The sequence below is a fragment of the Lynx rufus genome, unplaced genomic scaffold (assembly GCF_022079265.1).
Source record: "Lynx rufus isolate CCGP_SWC_20201006 ecotype Redwood Valley unplaced genomic scaffold, mLynRuf1.p SCAF_20, whole genome shotgun sequence".
Lineage (NCBI taxonomy): Eukaryota > Metazoa > Chordata > Mammalia > Carnivora > Felidae > Lynx > Lynx rufus.
In genome coordinates, this window is record NW_025814835.1 from 25599651 (window position 1) to 25624007 (window position 24357).

A 24357-nucleotide genomic window follows, 5' to 3' on the forward strand; every position below is an offset into this window, starting at 1 on the left:
ATAAGATCATGACCTGAGCCAAAATCAAGAGTTGGATGCTTAACCTACTGAGCCACCCAGGCGCTGCTGTTCTTTGTATCTTTTTGAATTTTGTTTCTTGCATAACAGAAAGGCTTTCTGAACTCAGGGTTCATACAGGTACTTTTATAATTAAATACTGGGAAAATGATTAAATTCTGTTGTCCCGAAGACATTTCTAGAGTTTTGTCTTTACTCATTTGGAATACTACCTGTATCATAAGGTTAATTCTCAAATATATGTGGTTCTGTTGCTGAACTTGAACTCATTTCTGGTCCATCCAGCTAATTTGTCTACTGCCAGTATCACACTTTTAAATGACCTTAGCTTTATAGAAATTTTGCTGTTTAACCAGGAAGATTCCTCCTCAGCAATATTTCTTTTGCACTGTATTACAAAATATTACACAAATTCCTCTTGGTATTTTGATAGTGATTATCCTGAAGTTTAGATTAATTTACGGGTAGTTTTGCAGTATTGCCTTTTAATCTAGAAATCTACTGTACCTCTGTATTAATTTAGATCTTATACGGCCTTCAGTCTCAAGGTCTGTGGTTATCTGCCCGAAGGTATTACACATTTCTGTTGATTCTTTTTAAAAAAATTTTTAAATGTTTATTTATTTTTGAGAGAGCACAAGCAGGGGAGGGGCAGAGAGAGAGAGAGGGAGACACAGAATCTGAAGCAGGCTCCAGGCTCCGAGCCATCAGTACAGAGACTGATGCGGGGCTCGAACTTTTGAACCGGGAGATCATGACTGGAGTTAGAGTTGGACACTTCATCAACTGAGCCACCCAGGTGCCCCTCTTTTGTGTTGATGTTTGAAGATTTTATTGATCCTTGAAGATTGTTTGTTGCTGTGGTGATTGGACTTTGTAATTGTTTGTTGCTCACGTATAGGCAGGTTTTTGATTTTTTATATGTCACTCTTTTAGTTCTAGACTGTACCAAAATCTGTTCGTTCTGATAGTGTGTCAGTTGATTCTCTTGATGTTCTAGAGCAGCTGTGTCTGATACAAACGTGAGCCATAGATGCAAACCACATATGTGATTTAAAAATTTCTGGTAGTCATATTGAAAAAGTAAAAACAAACAGGTGAAGCTTATCTTAATACACTTTAATATAATATGTCCAAAATATTACAATTTCAACACGTAATCGATATTTAAAAATTGGCAAAAAATTTTTTACTTTTGTATTAAGTCTTCAGAATTGAGTATTTTATACTTACAGCATGGTGCGTTTGGGACGAACCACATTTCAAGTGCCCAGTACCCACAGTGGTTGGTGGCTACTCCATTGGACAGTGCACAGTCAGGTTGCTTGCAAATAATTTTGTGTGTGTGTTTACGAGTCTGTCATGGTTTGCCTCCCTTTCTGTTTCTTTCTTATTTTTCCCTCCCTTCCCCCACGATCATCTGTTAAGTTTCTCAAATTCCACATATCAGTAAAATCATATGATAGGTCTTTTTCTGACTGACTTATTTCGCCCCTCCCCCCCCCGCCCCCCGCCTTGCCTTAACACTTTTGCTCGGACCACCTGTAGTTCATTGGTGATGTTGGTGATATCCATAGGGGTGTTCTTCTAATGTTTGACCACCGTGGATTTCTGATTAGATGGACTTTAGAATCCAAAGAGGTTACTTTTCTTTTCTAGCTTGTAAGAATTCTTCAAATTAAAAAAAAATTTTTTTTTAACTTTTATTCATTTTTGAGAGACAGAGACAGAGCGTGAGTGGGGGAGGGGGACAGAGAGAGAGAGAGAGAGAGAGAGAGAAAGAGAGAGAGAATCTGAAGCAGGCTCCAGGCTCTGAGCTGTCAGCACAGAGCCCGATGCGGGGCTCGAACTCACGGACCGTGAGATCATGACCTGAGCCGAAGTTGGATGCTTAACTGACTGAGCCACCCAGGCGCCCCTGTAAACATAACTCTTCTATGCAGTGGAAACCAAAAACTTCATTTGATTCACTTCACCACAATACTAGTCGGAACCAAACCTGCAGTATCTCTGAAGTGTGCCTGCCTACAAATTAACAGACTTCTAAAATGATGAACAATTCTTGCATTTCAGAGACAAAACTTTCATGATCATACTGCATTTGTTCTTTTAACGAATTTTTGTGTCAGATTTCATCTGCTTTTGTTTGATTGAGTCTGTCTGTAAACCTCTCTTTTCATTTCTCCCTCTTGTTTTAAATGCTGTCATTGTCCAGTTCCTGTAGCAGGGAGATTTTTCTGGCCTGGTCACTTGAGTTGTGTATATATGACTCTTGTTGTGTACTTCGGAGCTGCTTATGTAACACGGGAATTGTCTGTGCTGGGAGGGCTTGGTGGACTTATTTGTGAGCTTTGGACTGGATTTGGTTTTCAGGGCTAGCTCTTGGACTCCGTTTTCTGCTCTTCTAAGATTGTTTGTTCATTCAGGCTTTTGTCTTTGGCCAATTTTGGTATTTTGTATCTTCCTAGATATTTTAGCATTTTGCTTAGGTTTTCAAATCTGTTGCTATAAAGTTGCACCTGAAGTTTTCTTATAATTTTGTAGATGTTTTGATATGTAAAGAAAATCTCGGAAGACCTAAGAAGTTCAGCGGTGGTTATCTCTGGGAAGTAAAAGTAGGTTATAGGAGTGGGGAATGATGGTCTTAAAGAATTTTATATCGTTGGGCAATGGGAGACTTTTCACGTACCAGACTTGTTTTACTTTAATAACTGAAAAGAGTGTTTCTTCAAAGTTTGAAATATGAAAAAGTGTACAATATCACACAGAAGTACGCATTTCCATCTCACTAGTCCCAGCACTTCTTAACTATGTGTTTTTTTTCTCAAGCTGGCCTCTGGACGGTCTTCACACTGGGCGGCGTGGGCAGCAAAGCAGCTGCCACTCCAGAACTTTCTTCTCCTCTGGCCAACCAGAGTCTCCTGCTTCTGCTGGTGCTGGCCAACCTGACCGACGCTGCAGATACGCCAAACCCCTACAGACAGGCCATTATGTCCTTTAAGAATACGCAAGGTTTGTGGTACTTTGTTCTCTGAGTATTCTTTCTAATGACGAATGAGGGTTTTGCTTACCCATGTTATCATTTTATAGTTGTGGAGATGAATATTTGTATATTTTCATATTGGTTAAAGATGAGAAAGAGTTAGATTTTTCTATCTGTATTCTTAGGAAGGTCAAATAAATCTTAGATAAAAGCTATAGTTCTTTAGAGCCACTTAAAACTATTTTTTTTTTTTTTTTGGTCCAGAAATAACCAAGCCAGCAATACGCTTCATTTAGATCCTCCTGTCCCACCTGTTAGGGATAGGAATTAACCTGGAAAACTCTGAGTGGTAGATTGTTTGAAGGTTTTCATTTAAAGTCTGTATTCCAGTTAGAGTTTTATAAAACTAAAAATTAGAGCTTAATAAACTTCTTCTGGAAAGATGCAGACCCCTTTGTAGGGTCATGCGGTGTCTGTTACCATCTCTTAACTCTGCTGTGGTAGCACAAAAAGCAGGCATAGATAATAAGGAAGTGAGCATCGCTGGTTTCTATTAAAACTTTATTTCCAAAATAGGTGGTGAGCTTGCCTGTGGTCTGTAACTTGCCCTGTAGAGCATGGGTAGATAGTTCTGTGTTGAAAGAGTAATCTCCAATCAAAAGATTACACTCTGTAAGCCAGGTTAATACAGTAGCTAGATTTTTAAGGTGTATTGGACATTAATATAATTAACATGGGTAAGAAGTGAAATTATTGGATGGGAACATTTTTAAAGCTTCTGACATGCTTTGCCATGTTCCTTTCCAGAGTTCTAATACACGTTTCTTCTTTTTCTCTTAAGTTTATTTATTTATTTTGAGAGAGAGAAAGAGAGTGGAGAGAGAGAATCCCAAGCAGGCTCCATGCTGACAGCACGAAGCCTGACAACGGGGCTCGATCTCATGAACCTGTGAGATCATGACCTGAGCCGAAATCAAGAATCGGAGGCTTAACCAACTGAGCCATCCAGGCTCCTCTAATACACGTTTCTTAATAGACAGTATATGAGTGTGCCAGTTGGGTGTACCTTTGCCAACTCTGGTTATTACTGTTTGTAGGGGGAAATAATGATAGGTAACCTCTAACAATTTGATAGATAAAATGTGAAAACTCATGCATCTGATAGTACTTTTCTGTTCCCATTACTATTACATTGTGGCTTACTGGTTAAGAAAACAAGTTTTGCAAAGCAGATGAACATATTGGTTGGGGGGGGGCGGGGGGAGAAAAAAGAGAGAGGGAAACAAATCATAAGAGATTCTTTTTTTTTTTTTTTTTTAATTTTTTTTTTCAACGTTTTATTTATTTTGGGGACAGAGAGAGACAGAGCATGAACGCGGGAGGGGCAGAGAGAGAGGGAGACACAGAATCCGAAACAGGCTCCAGGCTCTGAGCCATCAGCCCAGAGCCCGACGCGGGGCTCGAACTCACGGACCGCGAGATCGTGACCTGGCTGAAGTCGGACGCTTAACCGACTGCGCCACCCAGGCGCCCCAAGAGATTCTTAAAGATAGAGAACAAACTGAGGGTTGATGGAGGAAGGTCGGTGGGGGGATGGGCCAGATGGGTCCCAGGCATTAAAGGAGGGCATATGTAAATGATGAATCACAGAATTCTACTCCTGAAGCCACTATTGCTTAAATAAATAAAGTAAATTAAAAAAATAATTAAAAATTTGAAAAGAAAACAAAAGCAAGTTTTGGGAGTCAAGCAGACAGAGTTTATGCCACACTGTGTCACTTCAGAGCGGTGAAGCTTCTCACAGTTTGCTTAACCTCAAGCCTCCCTGGCTTTGTCTTTAAAATGGAAATAATGTCCCCTAATATTTGTATAAGCACCAAGCAAGGTAAGGTTTTAAAATGATTAGCTTAGTTTTTGCAACATAGCCAGATACTCGGTTTATAGTATATATTGTCACTTTTGATGCTGAGGCCAGATGTTGCTATTGAAGGTCAAACCTTTCTGGGGTCGCCATCTTTTTTGGTGGACAGTTTGGTGCAGGGATTCTGAGCAATGACTTTAGGGTTAAACTGCCTTGGGTTCATATCCCAGTTTTTATTCTTTTTTTTTTTTGTTTCTTTTTAATTTTTTTTACATTTATTTATTTTTGAGAAACAGAGTGAGACAAAGCATGAGTGTGGGGGGGGAGGGGGCGGGCAGAGAGAGAAGGAGACACAGAATCTGAAGCAGGCTCCAGGCTCCGAGCAAGCGGTCAGCACAGAGCCCGATGCGGGGCTCCAACCCACAAACTGTGAGATCATGACCTGAGCCGAAGTTGGGTGCTCAGCTGACTGAGCCACCCAGGCGCCCCTCTTTTTTAATGATTTAAGTTTATTTATTTGTTCTGAGAAAAAGAGGGAGGGGCAGAGAGAGAGAGGGAAATAGAGAATCCCAAGCAGGCTCCATGCCACCAGCGTAGAGCCCGACATGGGGCTCATACCCATGAACCACGAGATCATGACCTGAGCTGAAAGCAAGAGTCAGAAGCTTAACCGACTGAGCCACCCAAGTGCCCCCAGTTTTTATTCTTTAAATACCAGTGTCTTGAATCTGTAAAGCAGGGGTTATAATTTCTACCTCACAGGGTTTTTATAAAAATTAAGTATTTATCATAGTACGGAGTCATTCTATTATTGCTGTAATTATAAGAAGCAGGATAATGCAGTGGTGACAACAGAGGGTGATCCGTGTTTTACTTGGGGCTGCTCTGGGAAAAGTTCATCTCCCCAGGCCTCTATTTCATCCTTTGTGAAGTTGGTCAGAATAATGACATGATCCTTGTATGCATTAAATAAGGGATGATACATGTAAATCTGTAAATAATAGCTAGGTCATAGCACTTATTAGCTAGTAATATATAAATGTTATGGATACACACACATCACACATACTCCATTTGCAGTCAGGCGTAAATCAGCCTGGCAAACAGGTTACTTTGCTTCATTGTAGAGAGGCATAGCGTGTCTAGAATCTTCCTCCATTGAGTGTTCTGTAGATGCTGTAGTCATTTGCATACTCATAGATTATATGCAACGCTTCCTTTTGCCATCCTTTGCAAAAACAAGTCACACAAAACAGTGATTTTTGTAGCTGACCAAAATACAGTGTTAGGATTGGAAAACTAACCTATATGCTAAATGTGGGAGGAAAAGTGAGGGCACTTTGTAGTAAAGTTACAGACACTTTTTAGATAATTCTCACAACGTACAGGTTGGAAAGGAGGCTCCAAGAGGTACGGGACTGTGCTATCAAAGTTGTGTTGGTACACCTTTCTTTTCCGTAAGAGTGAAGCTTGTGGAGATTCTAATGCAGGAATTTAAAATTTTTTACTTTTATTTATTTTTTGTGTCTTTAAAAAAACATCTTGTTTCTTTCCAAGATATTATTAAAATAATCACCTTGTTGTGCTGTCATGTTCCAGTGTTCTTATCTGATAGGATCATACTTTTCTCTACGTCAGTTGACCCGTCTCTACCTCCTTTTTGACTTGCTAACTTTGCTGGCTTCGGTATTTAAGCAAGAGTCCAGCGCATGTAGGAAGGGGGCTCTGCTCTGTCAGTTTGCGAAATCAGGAATTTTCCCACATGGGCTGGGATTTATGGCTTTCATCATGCTAGTGACTCTAAAAAAAGATCTACAGGGGCGCCTGGGTGGCTCAGTCAGTTAAGCGTCCAACTCTTGGTTTCAGCCCAGGTCATGATCTCACGGTTCATGGGTTTCGAGTCCCACGTAGGGCTTTGTGGTGAGAGTGTGGAGCCTGCTTGGGATTTGCTCTCCTGTCTGCCCCCTCATCTGCTCACGTGTGTGCACTCGCACGCGCTCTCTCTTTCTCTCTCTCTCTCTCTCAAATAAATAAACTTGGAAAAAAGGATTTACAAAATCACGTACATGTTCTGATAGTTGTCTGAGGTTCAGTATATTCTACTATAGAAGCTACTGCTGAACATGCTGATAGTACTTTAAAACTGGCTAGGGGAACCTGGCTGGGGGAGCCCACAGCTCTTGATCTCGGGTCCTGTGTTCAAGCCCCATGTTGGGGGTACTATTTGCTTAATAAATAAATTAAAAAAAAAACAATTAAAAAATAAAAGTAATTAAATTATATGTTGCTATCCTAGCTGTTTTTTTCATAAATGGATTAGTGACATTGGTGAGTACTTGAGCCGTAGTTATTCATTGGAAAAAGATTAGCTTGAAGTCCTTTTTTCTTTTTAGCCCTTACAAGAGGATTTTCTGTTTTATATAGAAACTTTTATATTCTTTGTCTTGGTATTCTTTATTTAGGACTGGTGGTCATTTAATTTTGGTAACAGAACATTTCAGATGTCATGGTTAAATTGTATTTATTAAAGGGCCTTTGGGCTGGGCCCGTAGCTCTGTTTATTTAAGCTTATGTTCTTATAGGCAGTTTAATTTAGCTATATTAATGCAAAAATAGTAAATGAAGTCAAAGTATGTGACTTAGTTGTTTTTTTTTTTATATTTGGCTTGTTAAAATATAAACTGTCACTCTGTTAAGTGGTATTTGCACATATATTTATAATCATTTGAAGGCTGTGGTTTGGATAGTACAGAGAAATAAACTGTCCCAGTTTTTCCCCACCCTGGTGAGAACATTTCAGTCCTATTCTCTTAGCAAATTTCAATTACGCAGTGATGTTACCAACCATAGTCACCATGCTTTAATTAGTTCTTTAAATACAATTTAAAATAGAAATAGGAATTTTGAACCTGAAATGTGGCAACATACAACATTAATGGGAATCAAATTGTGTACATTAACAGTGCTTTTATTACTTGTATAAGGCATGGTCCAGAAAATACCAGCGTAATATTCCAATAATTTTGTGTTTTCTGTATTCCAGATAGCAGTCCTTTCCCCTCATCAATTCCACACGCTTTCCAGATTAACTTCAACAGTTTGTACACAGCTCTGTGTGAACAGCAGACATCCGACCAAGCAACTCTCCTCTTGTACACATTGCTGCATCAGAATAGTAACGTTAGAACATACATGTTGGCTCGCACAGACATGGAAAATCTTGTAAGTATCATGCTACCCTTGTCATCCTTTTTGTATTGTATAATCTTTTTTTTTTTTAATTTTTTTTTTCAACGTTTATTTATTTTTGGGACAGAGGCAGAGCATGAACGGGGGAGGGGCAGAGAGAGAGGGAGACACAGAATCGGAAACAGGCTCCAGGCTCTGAGCCATCAGCCCAGAGCCCGACGCGGGGCTCGAACTCACGGACCGCGAGATCGTGACCTGGCTGAAGTCGGACGCTTAACCGACTGCGCCACCCAGGCGCCCCTGTATTGTATAATCTTTTGAAGAGCAGATTCTTTTCCCAGGAGGGTAGATACGTTTGCCTCATTGCAAAGCTGAGGGTTGACAGGTTGACGGGGAGCTGCCAGCGGACACAGGCAGGGGTAGGAGTTTTACGGTGTAGGAGACAGTGCACATGGCAGTGTGCTCACAGCGCCCGAGAACCCCGCAGCGCAACCAGCTTTTCTGAACTTCAGGCCTTTACAGCTGCCCGTTGCCCAGGATCCAGCCCCATCAAGTCTTCCAAGAAGCACCGCCTCCCATTCTCAAGACATTTGTACCCTGGTGGTTCTTTCCAATGCTAAGTGTCCACCTACCGAGGTCATGTAGCTAGTCCTGTTTGCAGCAAGTTCCTGGTGGACATGGCTAGGATCCGGAAGGGTGATATTCCAGATTGGTTTCCCACGTGTCCTGTCCCTGCATGAGGCTTAGACTTGAGGTCTGCCTGAACTCAATTCCTAGAGTGGTAGAGTTTAAAGTACCTGTGCCAGAGAGCACTGAAATGTGGCTGCAGAACTCCTGTAGTGAGTCAGTGATTTCCGTTTGTAACTAACGTGTGAACAAAAATGCTTCCATGACTGGACAAGTAAACCTTATCTCACCAAGGTGTTAATATTATATTTGAAATGCGTACTATAGAGATACCCGTGGGCTATTTATTCATTAATAAAGTTGTGAACATTCCTGCAAGAGCCAGCAGCTTGCTGGTGGCAACAGGAATGTTCCCCCTGTACCAGTTTTTACAAGGTGGTAACAGGATTCACCAGGGATTTGGTGGCCGTTTTTTCAGAGTTAACGTGAAAATACTGCGTAACATGGAATATTAGAATTCATTTGAAGAGTATATTCTGGGTCGAAGTGACGGTAAAGACCAAAAACATGATGAACAGACCTGTCTGCACACCCACTGTATGTGGAAAACATTGGTTATTTTACATAGTAAAATTGGATGTAACAGTGTTCTGCTCATGGGAATGAAAACTTGGAGCGAAGGCCTGTTTACTGATGGGTGAGTGGGAATAAGCAGAGACAATTCTGAGCATGATGTATCCTAAGTGAAATGATGGCAATAAGCAGAAAGCCCATGACACCATCTGTTCTAGAAAGTTCATGGTAAGGATGTTATACATAAGAATACTCATCTGTATATGATGACATAACACCAGTAAAAACTTAAAACGTTTTGTTTTGGGTTTTTTTGGAGTGGGGGTGGAGGGTTATATATTTACTTTTGTTTTTAATTTCTTGTATAGATTATTTTGATAATGTCTCAACTGATGTCCTTACCTGTCCTTTGCCTTTCGTCAATAATATTTATTGAGGCTATGATTAGAAAATGTGTTATCGGTAGGAAATTTACTGTGCTGATTTGATTTTGTTGTCAACCGTTCTTTTATTCTACAATCTTTCCTATGAAGAAGATAGTGTTTGACACATTAGTGTTTCTAAGAATACCTTACTGTGTATAAGCTCCTGCTAGGCTGGAGGCAGATCTCCCTGTACTCAGTGCCACATGTTGGCCCAGATGGTCTCTGCAGACCCAGTCTTTATGTGGTGGCAGGGTGAAGGTTTTCTCTCCTGCTATCTGAGCTGTGTACACGGAGAAAGTACTTTCAGTCATAAGCTGGTTTGTGTGGTTTTCTTTTTCCTTTAAAGAAACCTATAACTATGAAATTGAAACAGTGTATAATAAAAGCATAAAGGTTGAAAACATTGGTCTTCTCATAAAGTAATTGGAATAGTAAATTAAAATTTTTATCTGACAGGTTTTACCAATTCTTGAGATTCTGTATCACGTTGAAGAAAGAAATTCACACCATGTGTACATGGCCCTTATAATATTACTGATCCTTACAGAAGATGATGGCTTTAATAGATCCATTCACGAAGTGGTAAGTTATCATTACTTAAGGGTGTCAGAGTTACAGAATAGGCATGTCCCTCCACGTGATTTATGGCGGCTTTAGCATTTCTTCCTTCTTTTCCTTCTGGTAGATGTTTCCACAAGAACCTCAGAAACGGTGTGTCTTTTTTCAGATTTATGAAGTGCTTTTTTTATGAATGACTAGTAGCCTGTTAAAAATTCTCAAAATTGGGGGCATGTGGGTGGCTCAGTTGGGCATCTGACTTTGGCTCAGGTCATGATCTTGTGGTTTGTGGGTCCCAGCCCCACACTGGGCTCCGTGCTGACAGCTCTGAGCCTGGAGCCTGCTTCGGATTCCGTGTCTCTCCCTCTCTCTGTCCCTCCCCCAGCTTGCAGTCCGTCTTTCTCTCTCTCAAAAAAAATAAAAAAAAAATAAATAAATAAACATTAAAAACAAAAATTAAGGGGCTCCTGGGTAGCTCAGTCGGTTAAGCGTCCGACTTCAGCTCAGGTCATTATCTCAGAGTTTGTGGGTTCAAGCCCCATGGCAGGCTCTTTGTTGACAGCTCAGAGCTTGGAACCTGTTTCAGATTCTGTGTCTCCTTCTTTCTCTGTCCCTCCCCCACTTGTGCTGTGTGTGTGTCTCTCTCTCAAAAATAAATATTTAAAAAATTTATTTTAATTCTCAAAATGGTTTCTTGGGACGCCTGTGTGGCTCAGTTGGTTAAGTGTCCAACTCTTGATTTCAGCTCATGTCATGATTTCACGATCCATGGTATTGAGCCCTGCATCAGGCTCTGCACTGACAGCGTGTAGCCTGCTTGGGATCCTCTGTCTCCCTTTTTCTCTCTGCCCCTCCTCTGGTCGTGTTCTCTCTCCCTCAAAATAAACATTTGAGGGGGAAAAACTCTCAAAACAGTTTCTTTAGTAATTGAAGTAAATGTGTTTGCTGTCACTGAGTTCGTTTTTCCTCTGTGTTTCATTTCCTGTTTTTAGTTGTGACAGAAATTGTCAAACAGGTCAGCCCCTTGTATACACAGTAAGTGAAAGAATAGGGATCAGAGAAAGACAAATATCATATGACTTCACTCATATGAGGACTTTAAGAGACAAAACAAATAAACATAAGGGAAGGGAAACAAAAATAATATAAAAACAGGGAGGGGGACAAAACACAAGAGACTCTTAAATATGGAGAACAAACAGGGTTACCGGAGGAGTTGTGGGAGGGGGGATGGGCTAAATGGGGAAGGGGCACTAAGGAATCTCCTCCTGAAATCCTTGTTGCACTATATGCTAATTTGGATGTAAATTAAAAAAAAAAGAAAAAAAAGAATAGGGAACAAAAAGAAGAAGACTGAGAAATTGTTTCATATTAAAAAAAAATTTTTTTTTAATGTTCGTTTATTCTTGAGGGAGAGAGAGACAGTGTGAGTGGGGGGAAGGACAGAGAGATAGAGGGAGACACAGAATCCGAAGCAGGCTCCAGGCTCTGAGCTGTGAGCACAGAGCCCGACGTGGGGCTCGAACCCACGAACCACGAGATCATGGCCTGAGCCAAAGTCCGAGGCTTAACCCACTGAGCCATCCAGGTGCCCTGTTTGTTTTTTTAAAGATTGTGTTTTTAAATAATCTCTGCACCCAACATGGGGCTTGAACTCACAACCCTGAGATCGGGAGTCACATGCTCCACCGACTGAGCCACGCAGGTGCCCCACTGATACTTCCCTTTGAAAAAATTGGGTTTGGGGGGGCACCTGGGTGGCTCAGTCTGTTAAACGTCCAACTTTGTCTCAGGTCATGATCTCACGGTTTGTGGGTTTGAGCCCCACGTTGAGCTCTGCACTGATAGCACAGAGTCTGCTTCAGATCCTCTGTCTTCTTCTCTCTCTGCCCTTGCATGCTTGCTCTCTCTCTCTCTTTCTCTCTCTCCCCCTCCCTCCCTCTCCCTCTCAGAAATAAACATTTAAAAAAATAAAATTTTTTTTGTCATATTACTGAGTTGTAAGCTTTCTTTATATATTCTGAATCACATGGATTTTTTTCTAGTCTGTTAATGTAGTTTATTATACTGATCAAGTTTTGAATATTAAATCAATCTTACATTCCTTGGATAAACTTGGCCATAATATATTCTCTTTTTTTACATACAGTGTATTTGGTTACATTTTGAGCTCTGATTATTTGTGTCTTTCAAGGAATTTATACATTTCTTCTGAGGGATTGATTTTATTCCTGTAAAGTTGTTCATAATTTTTTTTTTTTACTTATTATTGCTTTTTTCTTATTACTGTTTTTTCCATTTACCTTTTAAAAGAATTTTTTTTTAATGTTTATTTATTTTTGAGGGAGAGAGAGAGACAGAATGCGAGCGGGTTGGGGCAGAGAGAGAGGGAGGCACAGAATCCGAAGCAGGCTCCAGGCTCCGAGGTGTCAGCACGGAGCCGGACGTGGGGCTCGAATTCACGAACTGTGAGATCATGACACAAGCTGAGATCAAGAGTTGGGCCTTAACTGACTGAGCCATCCAGGTGCCCCCAAACAATCTTTTTATTTAAAAAAAATTCTTTTTTAGTGTTTATTTTTGAGAGAGACACAGAGTGTGAGTGGGGGAGGGGCAGAGAGATAGAGGGAGACACAGAATCCGAGGCAGGCTCCAGGCTCCGAGCTGTCAGCACAGAGCCCGATGCGGGGCTCGAACTCACGGACTGTGAGATCATGACCTGAGCCGAAGTCGGACGCTCAACCGACTGAGCCACCGAGGCGCCCCATCCACTTACCTTTTTATATCTGTGCTAGCTGTAGCTTGCTAGCCACGAACGTGCTTTTTGTTTTTAAGATTTTTTAGATAGAAGCTTAGATCTTTGATTTCAAATCTTTCCACTTTTTTTCCTATAAGCAAAATATATGAAAACTCATAAAATTGATAACCCCCTAGAAAGATGATCAAGAAGAGAAAAAGTTACAAATATATATTACTGGGAGTGTATAGGAGATTAGGACACATATCCCAGAGATATTTAAAAAATGTTCAGAGGGTACTATGAGTAATTTTATGCTGTAAACTTTAAGTATTAAATGAAATGGACAGATTTCCTCCACTCCCAGAAAAAAAGTAACCAAAGCTCACAAAAGAAACTAAATACAAATAGTCCTGTTTCTATCAAGGGAACTGACTTTGTAATGTAAAATCCTAAACAGAAAATTATCAGCCCAACTGATCTTTACCTCTGAATTCTTCTGAAAATTGGAGGAAGAGGTAACACCAGTCTTCTAAACCTCATCTAAAGACTAGAAAAAAGGGAAATCTTTCCAGCTCATTTTATGAGTACAGCATAATCCGGATACCAAATTTATCAAAATTCGATAAAGGAAAATTACAGGTGGATTTTGAGTTGAGAGGCAAAAATTTATTAAGTGGCACAAATATAATCAGAAAGCTTGTAAGTCTAATATTGTAGAATGGAGTAAAGCAAGATAGTAAAAAGAACACATGTCAATAACAGTATTCCAGGAATGCAAGGGTGGTTTAGTATTAGAAAATCTCTTAATGTAATTTATTAGAAAAACCATAAATCATGTCAATAGATAACAGCAAAGGATTTGATAAAGTTCAGCACCTATTCATGGTAAACAAGGCAAAATTCTCACAAAACAGGGGTAGAAAAGAAATTCGTTGTCTTTTAGTAAAGTGTATCTACAAAAACCTACAGTTAAAGCATTACACTTGAGGGGTGCCTGAGTGGCTTTAGTCCGTTAAGCGTCTGGCTCTTGATCTCGGCTCAGGTCATGATCTCCCGGTTCATGAGATTGAGACCCGAATCTGTAAGCACAGAGCCTGCTTGGGATTCTCTCTCTCCCTCGCTCTCTGCCCCTCCTTTGCTCATGCATGCTCACTCTCTAAACGTTCAAAAAAAAAAAAAAAAAAACATTACAGTTGATTGGAGAATTTTAGAAATAATCTCTTGAAAGTCAGAACAAAGAGGATGCTCTGTGTTACCCCTCCTCTTCAGCATTGTATCAGAATTCCAAGCAGGTCATTTGAGCTAGAACAAGATGTAAATGGTTTAAAAATTGAAGAGAGGAAATCAAAATGTCCATGTTTACAGAATTTGTGATTGACTGCATATATAATTCAAGAAACTCTAAAATTAGAACTGTTAGGAAAGTTGAGTGAATTTTCCGGTTCTAAAGGTTGTATACAAAAACAAATACAGTTTGTACAGTAACAAAGTGCTTCAAAAATGTGACCTAGATGTTCTATCTATCTATCTACCTACCTATCTATCTATCTATCTAGAAATATTGCGCATGCGCGAGCAGGGGAGGAGCAGAGAGAGAAAGGGAGAGAGAGAATTCCAAGCAGGCTCCGCACTATCAGTGCAGAGCCCAATGCCGGGCTCGATCTCATGACTTGAGATCATGGCCTGAGCTGAAATCAAGAGTCAGACAGTTAACCAAAGGAGTCACCCAGCCGCTCCTAGAGATGCTATTTAAAATGGCAATAATCAGCAAAAGTACATAAATGAAAGGTACTAAATGTGACATAATAAATGGAGAGAGGATACTATCTTGTGTTTATGGACAACTCTGTTCAGTGACTGAGTTGTTAATTTTGCTTTCGAATTAATCGCTATGTTCAATGCAGTTCATACCAGCATTGTAACAGTTTTTTGGAGGAGACTTGATAAAATACAGTTTGAACAACATGGATTTGAACTATGTAGCTGTACTTGGACGTTTTCAATAAATACAGTAGTGCTTATCACTAAGTTAGTTTTTCAGGAGTCAAAATTTTGTTATAGATGGATTTTTGACCGTGGAGGGGGTCAACTTGTTCCACATTGTTCAAGGGTCAACTACGATCCCTGAAATTATATGGAGGAGTATATTGCCCAGAGAGTTTTTGGAGAAAAGCAATGTGGACTTACCCTACCAGATAAAACTAGTTACAAAACATTAGTAATTAAGATGTGTTTCATTAATAATGGAATTAAAAAATAGATAAATGCAAAAGAAAATAGAGAGTACAGAAATTACTCACACATGGAAACACAAAGTGTGACAGAAATAGTAGGTAAATTGTGCTGAGACTGAGAGCTTGGTTTATCTAAGTAGAAGAAGTAAAATTATATGATCCTTGCCCCGCATACAAAGACAGATTCCACTTGTGTCAACAAGACTTGGATGTGAAAAGCTGACCTTTAAAACCTCCAAAGAGAAATGAAAGCTAATATTTGTTCCCAACTAGAGACAGGGATTTCTTACATTTTATGTTATACAATGTATAAACCATGAGTGCAAACATTAATACATTTGACCACATTAAAATAAAAAATTTTCATGGTGAGATGAGAACAAGCCATAGACTACAAGATGGGTTAGCATTTTTTAGGATTGGCATAATCAGAAAAACAAAGTATTCAGTAGAAAAATGGGCAAAGTAATAGAAAAACAGAATATAAAACCCGAATGACTAATAGGCATTTTAAAAAGATGTCCAACCTAGTGATTCATTAGGATCCTGCTGACTAAAATGACTGCAGTATTTTGTGCTTGTCAGTTGGGCAGAAATTACAAGCGCCGTTAAGAACCGGAAAGGATATAGAGAAAGACGACTCTCCTAGTCCTCTTTGAGAGGACTGTATAAATGAGCAGACCAACTTTCGAGAGGAATCTGGCCTTTCACATTCCTCAAAAACTGCAGAAGTAAATAAATACTCTGCCTCCCAGCAATTCCGTTTTCTGGTTTGCGTCCTCAGAAAACCTTTTTCAGATTTTCACAAGAACGCACTTGAAAGAATGTTCATCGTAGCATCGTTTGTAGTGTTCAAAGATGGCAAACAGCTGATAACATCAATGAGATACTGTGCAGCAGCCAGAACGAATGAAATAGAGCCACGTGGCTTGATAATAGTCAATCTCAAAAATCTGCATGGTAATCAGGTATCCAGTTCAGGCTGCCAGAGGTTAGAGAATAGGATTAGGGAGGAGGAGTTCAGAAGCAAAGATATTAACATTTGATAAAATGGTGAAGATAGGTGGTGTTCTTCATAGCTGGCTATTTAACTTCTGTGAACTTTGAAATGTGATGACAGTAATCTCTAACTGTACTCTCTGATATGGTAGCACTTGTAGTGTGGCTGGTGTGACCAAGGAATTGAATTTTTATTTTTATTACAATTTAAGTTTAACTTAAGGACCCACCTACGGCTAGTGCTACTGTGATGAACAGTACTGCTCTGTGCTTTTTAGTTAACAGGGACCCAAACCTGCATTTATTTTAAAAAAAGAGCTGTTCAGTGACTTTGCAATTTTGCGTCCTAGCAAAATCTTGGCGATTTGTTTATGAAGTCAGGAAGTACTGAAAAATGGGCGGCTTAAAACAGGTGTTGGATAGATTATTTTTCTTTAAAAAATTTTCGTGATTCCTGACTTCGGATAATTAACACTCAGGCAATAAAGGTAGAGTAAGGAATCTCTGGTTTCTGAGTTTCATATAGTGAGATTGTGGACAGTTAAGGGTAAGGATCTATATCGTAACATTGTTTTTACTAGGGGAAAACCTGGAAATAGCCTAATTTCCATTAGTAGAAGAGTGGACCAAAAGAAGTGTGGCCTATGAGTGCAGTACTCTTCAGTGCTTAGATGGAAGGGAGTAGAGGCGATATTCAGATACTTAACAAGTATGGTACCAAAACCAGCCAGTAAGAATGGGTGTCAACCATGGTCTTTCGTTGTCTGCTGTATGTTAGTTGCTGAACCCTCAGGAGGTCCTGGGGGAGTGGCTTGGTGTAACAGCTCTTACTAACTACCATAGAAGTATTCATTTTAAAAAGTGATCGACACTATGGGAATTTGGCATATGTGGTAAGTATTAATGTTCTTAGATGCATCAACATAGGGGGCTTCCAAGAACATACTGAGTGAAAAAACAAGATGCAAATAAATACCTATGTGTGTTAGTGTCCTGGGCTGCCATCCTGCTGCGGTCTGGGTGGCTAAACACAACAGAAATTTATGGTCACAGTTCTGGTGATTAGAAGTTCAAAAGCAAGGTGTCAGCAGGGCCGTGTTTTCTCTGAAGGATCTAGGGGAGAGATCTTGCCTCTTCTTAGCTTCTGGTGGCCAGTCCACGCGTGTCCTTGGCATGCAGTTTCAGTGTGTCTGTGGTCTCGTGACCTTCCCTCCCGTGAATGTCTGTTTCTGTGTCTCTCCTCTTCTTATGGCGACACCGGCCATATTGGACTTAGGGTCTTTCCTAACCCAGTATAATCTCATCTTAGTTATATCTATAAAGACCCTGTTTTCAAATAAGGTCACATTCACAGGTTTCGGGTTACATGAATTTTGGGGAATGCTATTCAGTCTAAGACAGTGATACTGTTTTTGTAAACTAGCAAATATACAAAGGAATCCTGGGTTTTAGGGGGAGTGTGTGCACACATAAAGCATTTGAAAGCGACTGGAAAGATACATACTGAACTCAAGATAGTAGTTGATTAGTGGTTGATAGTGGGGGAATAAAATGGGATTTATACATTTAAAAAATGAAATCTTAACAGTTAATGTCAATTGTGGGAGTATGGAGGTTAATTATTCTTGGTCTTTCTATACATATTTGATTTTTTAAAGAGTTGATATTATATAATATGTTAATGTATACTACTCTAGCTTATAAACATTTTGAAGAGATATATTCAATAAAGCCAAATTTGTATAGGGGGGAAAAGCTCAGGAAAAGACCTAGGACAAGCAATTCTCTCAGGTACTTTTTGAGAAGGAAGACATTTTCAGATCCTTGAGGGGTTTCCTTCTGCATGTTATTTGAGTTAGTTTACCATGAAATGATAAGTATATATATTGCACAATCAGGATAGCAGTCTATGATTATTAAACCGTCTGTACGAGTATTGAATATGAGAGATGGGGAATTGTTTTTGTAAGAACCAGTTAAAGAAGTCAACAACTACAGCTAGGTTACTAAGAAAATTTTCCGTATGTTACCCATTCTGCATTGATGTCCCATGGAAAGCCGTGTGAGCTTTGTAAGGAGTTATTTATAATTCTTCTTAAGCACTACCAGAATTTCTAAACAATGATCATTTTTCACAGGAAGAAAAGAAAGAAATTTACGTAAACACTAAATTGGATTTCTGATTTTTATAGTAACATTGTAAGTGTACTGTGTGGCTACTATTTAAATATTTGTAGAATGTTAAATGAAGAAGACTGCTTTTATTCCAAACACTCCTTCCATCCAGTTATATAACGCACACACACAGGCAGATGATAAGAACTAATGACCTCTGTTTCAAATAAGGATGCCTTAGGATAATTTATTTCTAAATCAAGGAGCCGAGAGAAGAGAAACTGAGCTCTACTCAAAGGTGTGACCTTTAAAAAAACAGAAACTGCTGTCTCTAGTAAAGTTGCTTAATGAGTATCGTGTGTTATGTGTTAGTTCCCTTGCAGACTTAACAGCACTGGTTCTAAAACTTTTTGGTCTTTACACTTGAAAATAATTGAAGCCACCAAATAGCTTTTTTTCTGTGGGTTATAGTTTTGTACATCTATCTTATTAGAAATTAAAACTGAAATATTTTAAAAAATATTAGGTCATTTAGAAATACTGGTCATTATAATGAGCCCATTACATGTTAGCATCAATAATCCATTTTTATGAAAAACAACTGTTTTTCCCAAACAAAAATTTAGCAAGAAGAATGGCATTGTTTTATGTTTTTGCAAATCTTTTTAATGAATTGCCTTAACAGAAGACTGATAGATTCTCTCGTCTGCTTCTGTGTTAAACTTGTTTAACATGACTATCAGCCACGTTGTGTAGTGTCTGGAAAACTCAACTACATACTCATGAGACAATGAGCGTGGAAAGTAATGTCTTGGTGTTATCATGAAAATAGTTTTGACCTTGAGAATGCTCCAGAAATGTCTCCGGGACCCCTGGAGCATTCCGGGACCACGTTTTGAGAACTGCTGCATTAGAGAGTAAGTCAGAAGGACTCAGCACTTCACTGTTCCTTTATAAAGGTTCAACTGGTCTGTTTCTATCCCCCCTTTTTTCATTTCTAATAGTTTTTGGACTTTTTGAGGGGCAGATTTACCAGAGAAATACCTATTTTAATGATTTTTTTAATGTGTATTCATTTTTGAGAGAGAGAGAGAGAGACCGAGTGTGAGCAGGGGAGGGGTAGAGAGAGAGGGAGACCCAGAATCCGTAGCAGGCTCCAGGCTCCGAGCTGTCAGCACAGAGCCGAAGCAGGGCTCGAACTCATTAACCATGGGATCATGACCTGAGCCGAAGTCAGATGTTTAATTCACTGAGCCACCCAGGCGCCCCTATTTTAATGATTTTTTAGAAGAACTGAAGTACAGCTGTATTATTTGGTCTCAATCACATTGTCCTGATTCCATGGATTATAATTGTGGTTTGTTACTGCTTTGAGTTTTGTTTGGTAGTCGTTATTGTCCTTCTCTTGAAGTCACTTTGTGTTGTCACGGTAGAGAGGATGAGCAGCTAAGTAGTTACATGTGTGGTGGTTTGGGTTTTTCCCCAGAAATGATGCATGGGCGGTTCATGTTGATTCTTTGCATAATTATAAGTCTTTATTTGTCTGTATACTTGTGTGGTGGTTTCTCTAGGTATAGAATTTTAAATCATAATCCATTCCTCAAAAATTTATGGACATCGTTCTGTTGTTACGCAGATGGGTGATGTTGAAGATGAGAAATCTAATGTTAGTTTGCTTGTCTTTCTTTTGGTGATAACCTGTTTCTTCTGTCTGGGAGCCAATAGGATTTTATTGCATACTGTAAATTCAGAAGCCTTCCCAGAATAAATTTTGCTTTCTTTCAGTATTTCTGCTCGGAATGTTGAAAGTTTTTTTTTTTCTTTTTCCTCAGAAAAATTTTCTCCTGTCACTAATTATTCTGTTCTCCTTCTAGTCTTGTACCCTTTGGAACTTCTATTAAGTAGATATTAGGTCTCCAGTTTGCTCTCATACTTTATTTTTGTCTTTTTGCCTTTTATTGCTGTTGTCTCAGAGAACTTTTTCAATTTTTTTCTTTCAAATCACCAACCTGCTGCACTGCCCAGTTTTTGCCTCTCTCTCTGACGCCATGTCACGTATCTACGGTGGAACCGCGCCATCTTGAGCTGGAAAACAGTTCTTGCTTTCTGAGGTGTGGCGGTGAGCGCCACCGTTGCCTGCTCTGAGGAGCCGGAGCAGGACACGGCACGTCTCTTCTGGAGCTGGGCTTATCTGCGTTTCTTGGCCTTTCCTGAACACAAGTCTGAAGCTTTTCTGTCGTGGTTGGGACAGCTCTACTTTTCAAGAGACTCCTCAGTTTTCTTATTTTCGCTTTCAAACTGCTGAGCTCTGGGTTTTCTCTCTCGACTTTGTGCCATCGCCTTTCAAACATACCTCCTTTTCGTCTATTAACGATATGCTCTGTTTTCCAGATCTATTTTCTTTCCTTTTCTGTTTAAGAAGGAAGAAGTAAACACCTCAGCACTGCTTCACTACCTTGAACTGAAAGTCTCACAGTTCACTTTTATATACTAACGTTCAGAGCAAAGTCAGGGCTTATCAGAAATTGTAGACATGGATAATCCCTCTTTTCCGGAAGCAGTCCTGTTCACTTAAACTTCTCTTCCCCACTACAGATATTAAAAAATATCACTTGGTATTCAGAACGGGTTTTAACTGAAATTTCACTGGGGAGTCTCCTGATACTGGTCGTAATAAGAACCATCCAGTACAACATGACAAGGACAAGAGTAAGTATTCCGTGGCTATTTTTTTTAATTGTTATGCATATAGTACAATTAGGCCTGTAGTTTAAAGCGATCTCAATATTTCGAGTACTAACATTTTCATGAAATATGGTCAGAAAATACAGATCTGCGTATAGTCGCTGAATTACATGATCCTGAAATAACATGTATAGTGTCTGTGTTTTAATATTTAATAGATTGTACAAAGATATTTTACATGAAACAAAAGGAGCAGTGGGCATATTTAGATAAAAAATGTTTACCTTTGCTGAACCAGTAAAACCGATTTTCCCTTTAAAAGCAGCCACAACAGGGGCACCTGGGTGGCTCAGTCGGTTGAGCGTCCGACTCTTGGTGTTGGCTCAAGTCATGATCTCACGGTTTCGTGAGTTCGATCCCCACATCGGGCCCTACACTGGCAGCTCGGAGCTTGCTTGGGATTCTCTCTCCACTGCCCCTCTCCCACTCAAACTGTCTCTGTCTCTCTCAAATAAATAAATGAAACTTAAAAAAATAAAAGCAACAACAAACTGTGTGAAGATACAAAGTGTGAGAGAATTATGAATTCAGATGGGAAAGAAAAGTAGAAAGAATACTTTCAAGAGTAAAAGGAAAACTTCAACTGGATTGTATTTGCAGCGCCTGGGAGCAAGTTTCAGTTCTGGTCTATAGAGAAGGAATATACAGAATTCATAGCTCAGAGAAATGGTCAGGTTTACTGCACTGTGTTCAGTTATTTCCCTCAATGAGGCTAATGTAGATGCTTGTCCATAATCTTTTATGTGAAACTCTAGGAGCCAGGTATGGTTAAGAATGGAGAATTTTTTGATTTTAGAAAGATAATTACAGTACTTAAATTACAGTGCTGCAGTGTATGGAACCATTAGGTTCCTGTAATTAAACATTAGTATTTCTGCAGCAGAATAGTTCAGTATCCACCAGGAGAGGGATAACGAAAACCATAAATAGCATCGTAATCTTTTGTACCAGTATGAAAAAACTTTGAATTTTTATTTATTTATTTATTTATTTATTTATTTATTTATTTATTTATTTTTGAGAAGAGAGAGACAGAGCTTGAATGGGGGAGGAGAGAGGAAGAGGGAGACACAGGATCTGAAAGAGGCTCCAGGCTCCGAACTGTCAGCCCAGAGCCTGACGCGGGGCTCGAACTCACAGACCGCGAGAACATGACCTGAACCGAAGTCGGACACACAACCGACTGAGCCACCCGGGCGCCCCAAAGCTTTGAATTTTCAATGCTTTATTAAGGATTTTAGAATTAGAGAAAAGGGATCGTGGACCCGAACTTTCTAGAATCAGTGACAGTTGAGTCGACATTTCCTTCTGGTTAACCTTGCTTCAGATGTAGAGACGACTCCATGTCTGTTTTCACCTTGCTATTTTCTCGCAGGACAAGTACCTTCACACCAACTGTCTGGCCGCCTTGGCAAACATGTCAGCACAGTTTCGTTCCCTCCACCAGTACGCTGCCCAGAGGATCATCAGGTAAATATGAGCTTTACGAGAAATACTGAGGTGTGCCTTTTGGCTGACCCAGCGGAACAGGTACCGTGGTGGTCCCTTTTTAATGTTATCCACGAGGAATATCAAATTTTCCTGTCTAGTATTTATCACCTTCTTGTTTCGTTGAAAATACCTCGTCCTGCTCTGTCTTCCTACCCAGCTTTTTGGTCAGAGTTAATTGTATTTACTTTTCTGTCTTTTTATGAAATTTAGTTGTAAGCTTTGCGTGTTAGCTTTTTACAGAGGAGCAGGTATATTTCTTAGTAACGTAAACCACAACCATATTTGCTGAGCATTTTGCAGAGCATCGCATTACGCTTTTAAGGGAGGGTAGCTGTGTTTGTTTTAGAGAATTCCTCTAGTAGCAGTTTACTGTTGCATCACTTTCCTATTGACTGTTGTAACAGATGACCCCAAATTAATGTCTTAAAACAACACAGATTTATTAATCGGTAGGTTAAAAGCTCAACACAGGTCTCGCTAGGCTACAATCAAGATGCTACCGGGTGGCGTTCCTTTCCAGCAGCTCTAGAGGAGGAAGTCTGTTTCCTTGGCTCTTGCAGCTGCTACAAGCTGCCAGCTTTCCTTGGCTCGTGGCCCCTTCCTCCACTGTCCGCGCCAGCTGCATTAGGTTGTTGAGTCGTTCTTATGTCTCATCCCTCTGACCTCCTCCCTTTTCCACTCGGAGGATTCTTGTGATCGCCTTGGCCCTATCCGGGTAACCCAGGGTGACGTACCCATCTCAAGGTCTGTGGCTGAATCTGATGGGTGACGTACCCATCTCAAGGTCTGTGGCTGAATGTGTTGTGATTGCACATTCACAGGTTGGGGGATCGGCAGGTGGGCATTTTGGGAGTAACCATTATTCTGCCTGCCACAACGTCACCAGAAGGTCCTTTCTGTCCTCTCTCCACCCTTTGCCAAAGACATTGTCTTTAAGGGCAGGAAAGCTAATTAACAAATGATGAATGAATTTTAAGTTTATTTATTTATTTTGAGAGAGAGAGAGGGAGAACAGGAGGGGCAGAGAGAGAGAGAGAGGGAAAGAGAGAATCCCAAGCAAGTCCTGCACTAATATTGCAGGGCTCAAACTCATGAACCATGAGATCATGACCAGAGCCGAAACCAAGAGTCAGATGCTTAACCGACTGAGCCACCCAGGTGCCCCTCATTTGCAAAGATTTTTAATATATGTGGGTACTTTTGGTCTTTGGGGTGGAATGCACAAGATTGTCCTTGAGGCTCTCAAGTAGAGCATTTGTTATGTAAGTCAGTGAAGTCAGATCATTTCCTCTAGACCTTGCCTTTGGAGCAGTGCAATTTTAATGATTAATTCTTGTGTTCCAGGCATTGGTGGTAATCACAAGTCCGTATCACTTTTAAACTCTGATCTTACTTTCCATCCATTGGTTGGAGATGCTTACTGAGCTGGCCTCATTTTTAACAGTCACTCAGCATTATATATTTATCCTCAGAATTTAGCAAGGATATTTCCAGTGACTCACTGGTTAGTTGAGGTCCGGTCCTAATACATTATGTTGGCTTATTTGGGGTTGATGGTTGTCTGTTTGACTGACTTTGTACTAACACTAACTTGATGACTTAAAGCTCACATAGCATCTCCTCCTACCTCAGGTTCTTCCAGGTGTTCTGAAGATTCTTTAGTTTCTAAATAGTAATTTTTTGTTACTATGCTTTAGTTCAGCATGGCAGATTTAATGATGTTGTGCTGCTCTGAGGTCTGTTTCTGTGCGTGTGTGTGTGTGTGTGTGTGTGTGTGTAGCTTCATAGTGTCTTGATGA

At 39.9% G+C, this 24357-nt stretch overlaps 1 protein-coding gene across 5 annotated transcripts in view; it reads left to right on the plus strand.

The window, feature by feature from the left end:
* The window catches only part of DYM (dymeclin), a 353737-nt gene that overhangs the window by 139742 nt on the left and 189638 nt on the right, over nucleotides 1–24357 (plus strand). For all 5 annotated transcript variants that reach the window (XM_047086465.1, XM_047086468.1, XM_047086466.1 and 2 more), the window contains 5 exons: nucleotides 2848–3030; nucleotides 7906–8084; nucleotides 10133–10258; nucleotides 20918–21031; nucleotides 22443–22537. In XM_047086465.1, the coding sequence (XP_046942421.1) occupies nucleotides 2848–3030; nucleotides 7906–8084; nucleotides 10133–10258; nucleotides 20918–21031; nucleotides 22443–22537 (697 nt within the window). The remainder of the gene's footprint in view (nucleotides 1–2847; nucleotides 3031–7905; nucleotides 8085–10132; nucleotides 10259–20917; nucleotides 21032–22442; nucleotides 22538–24357) is intronic.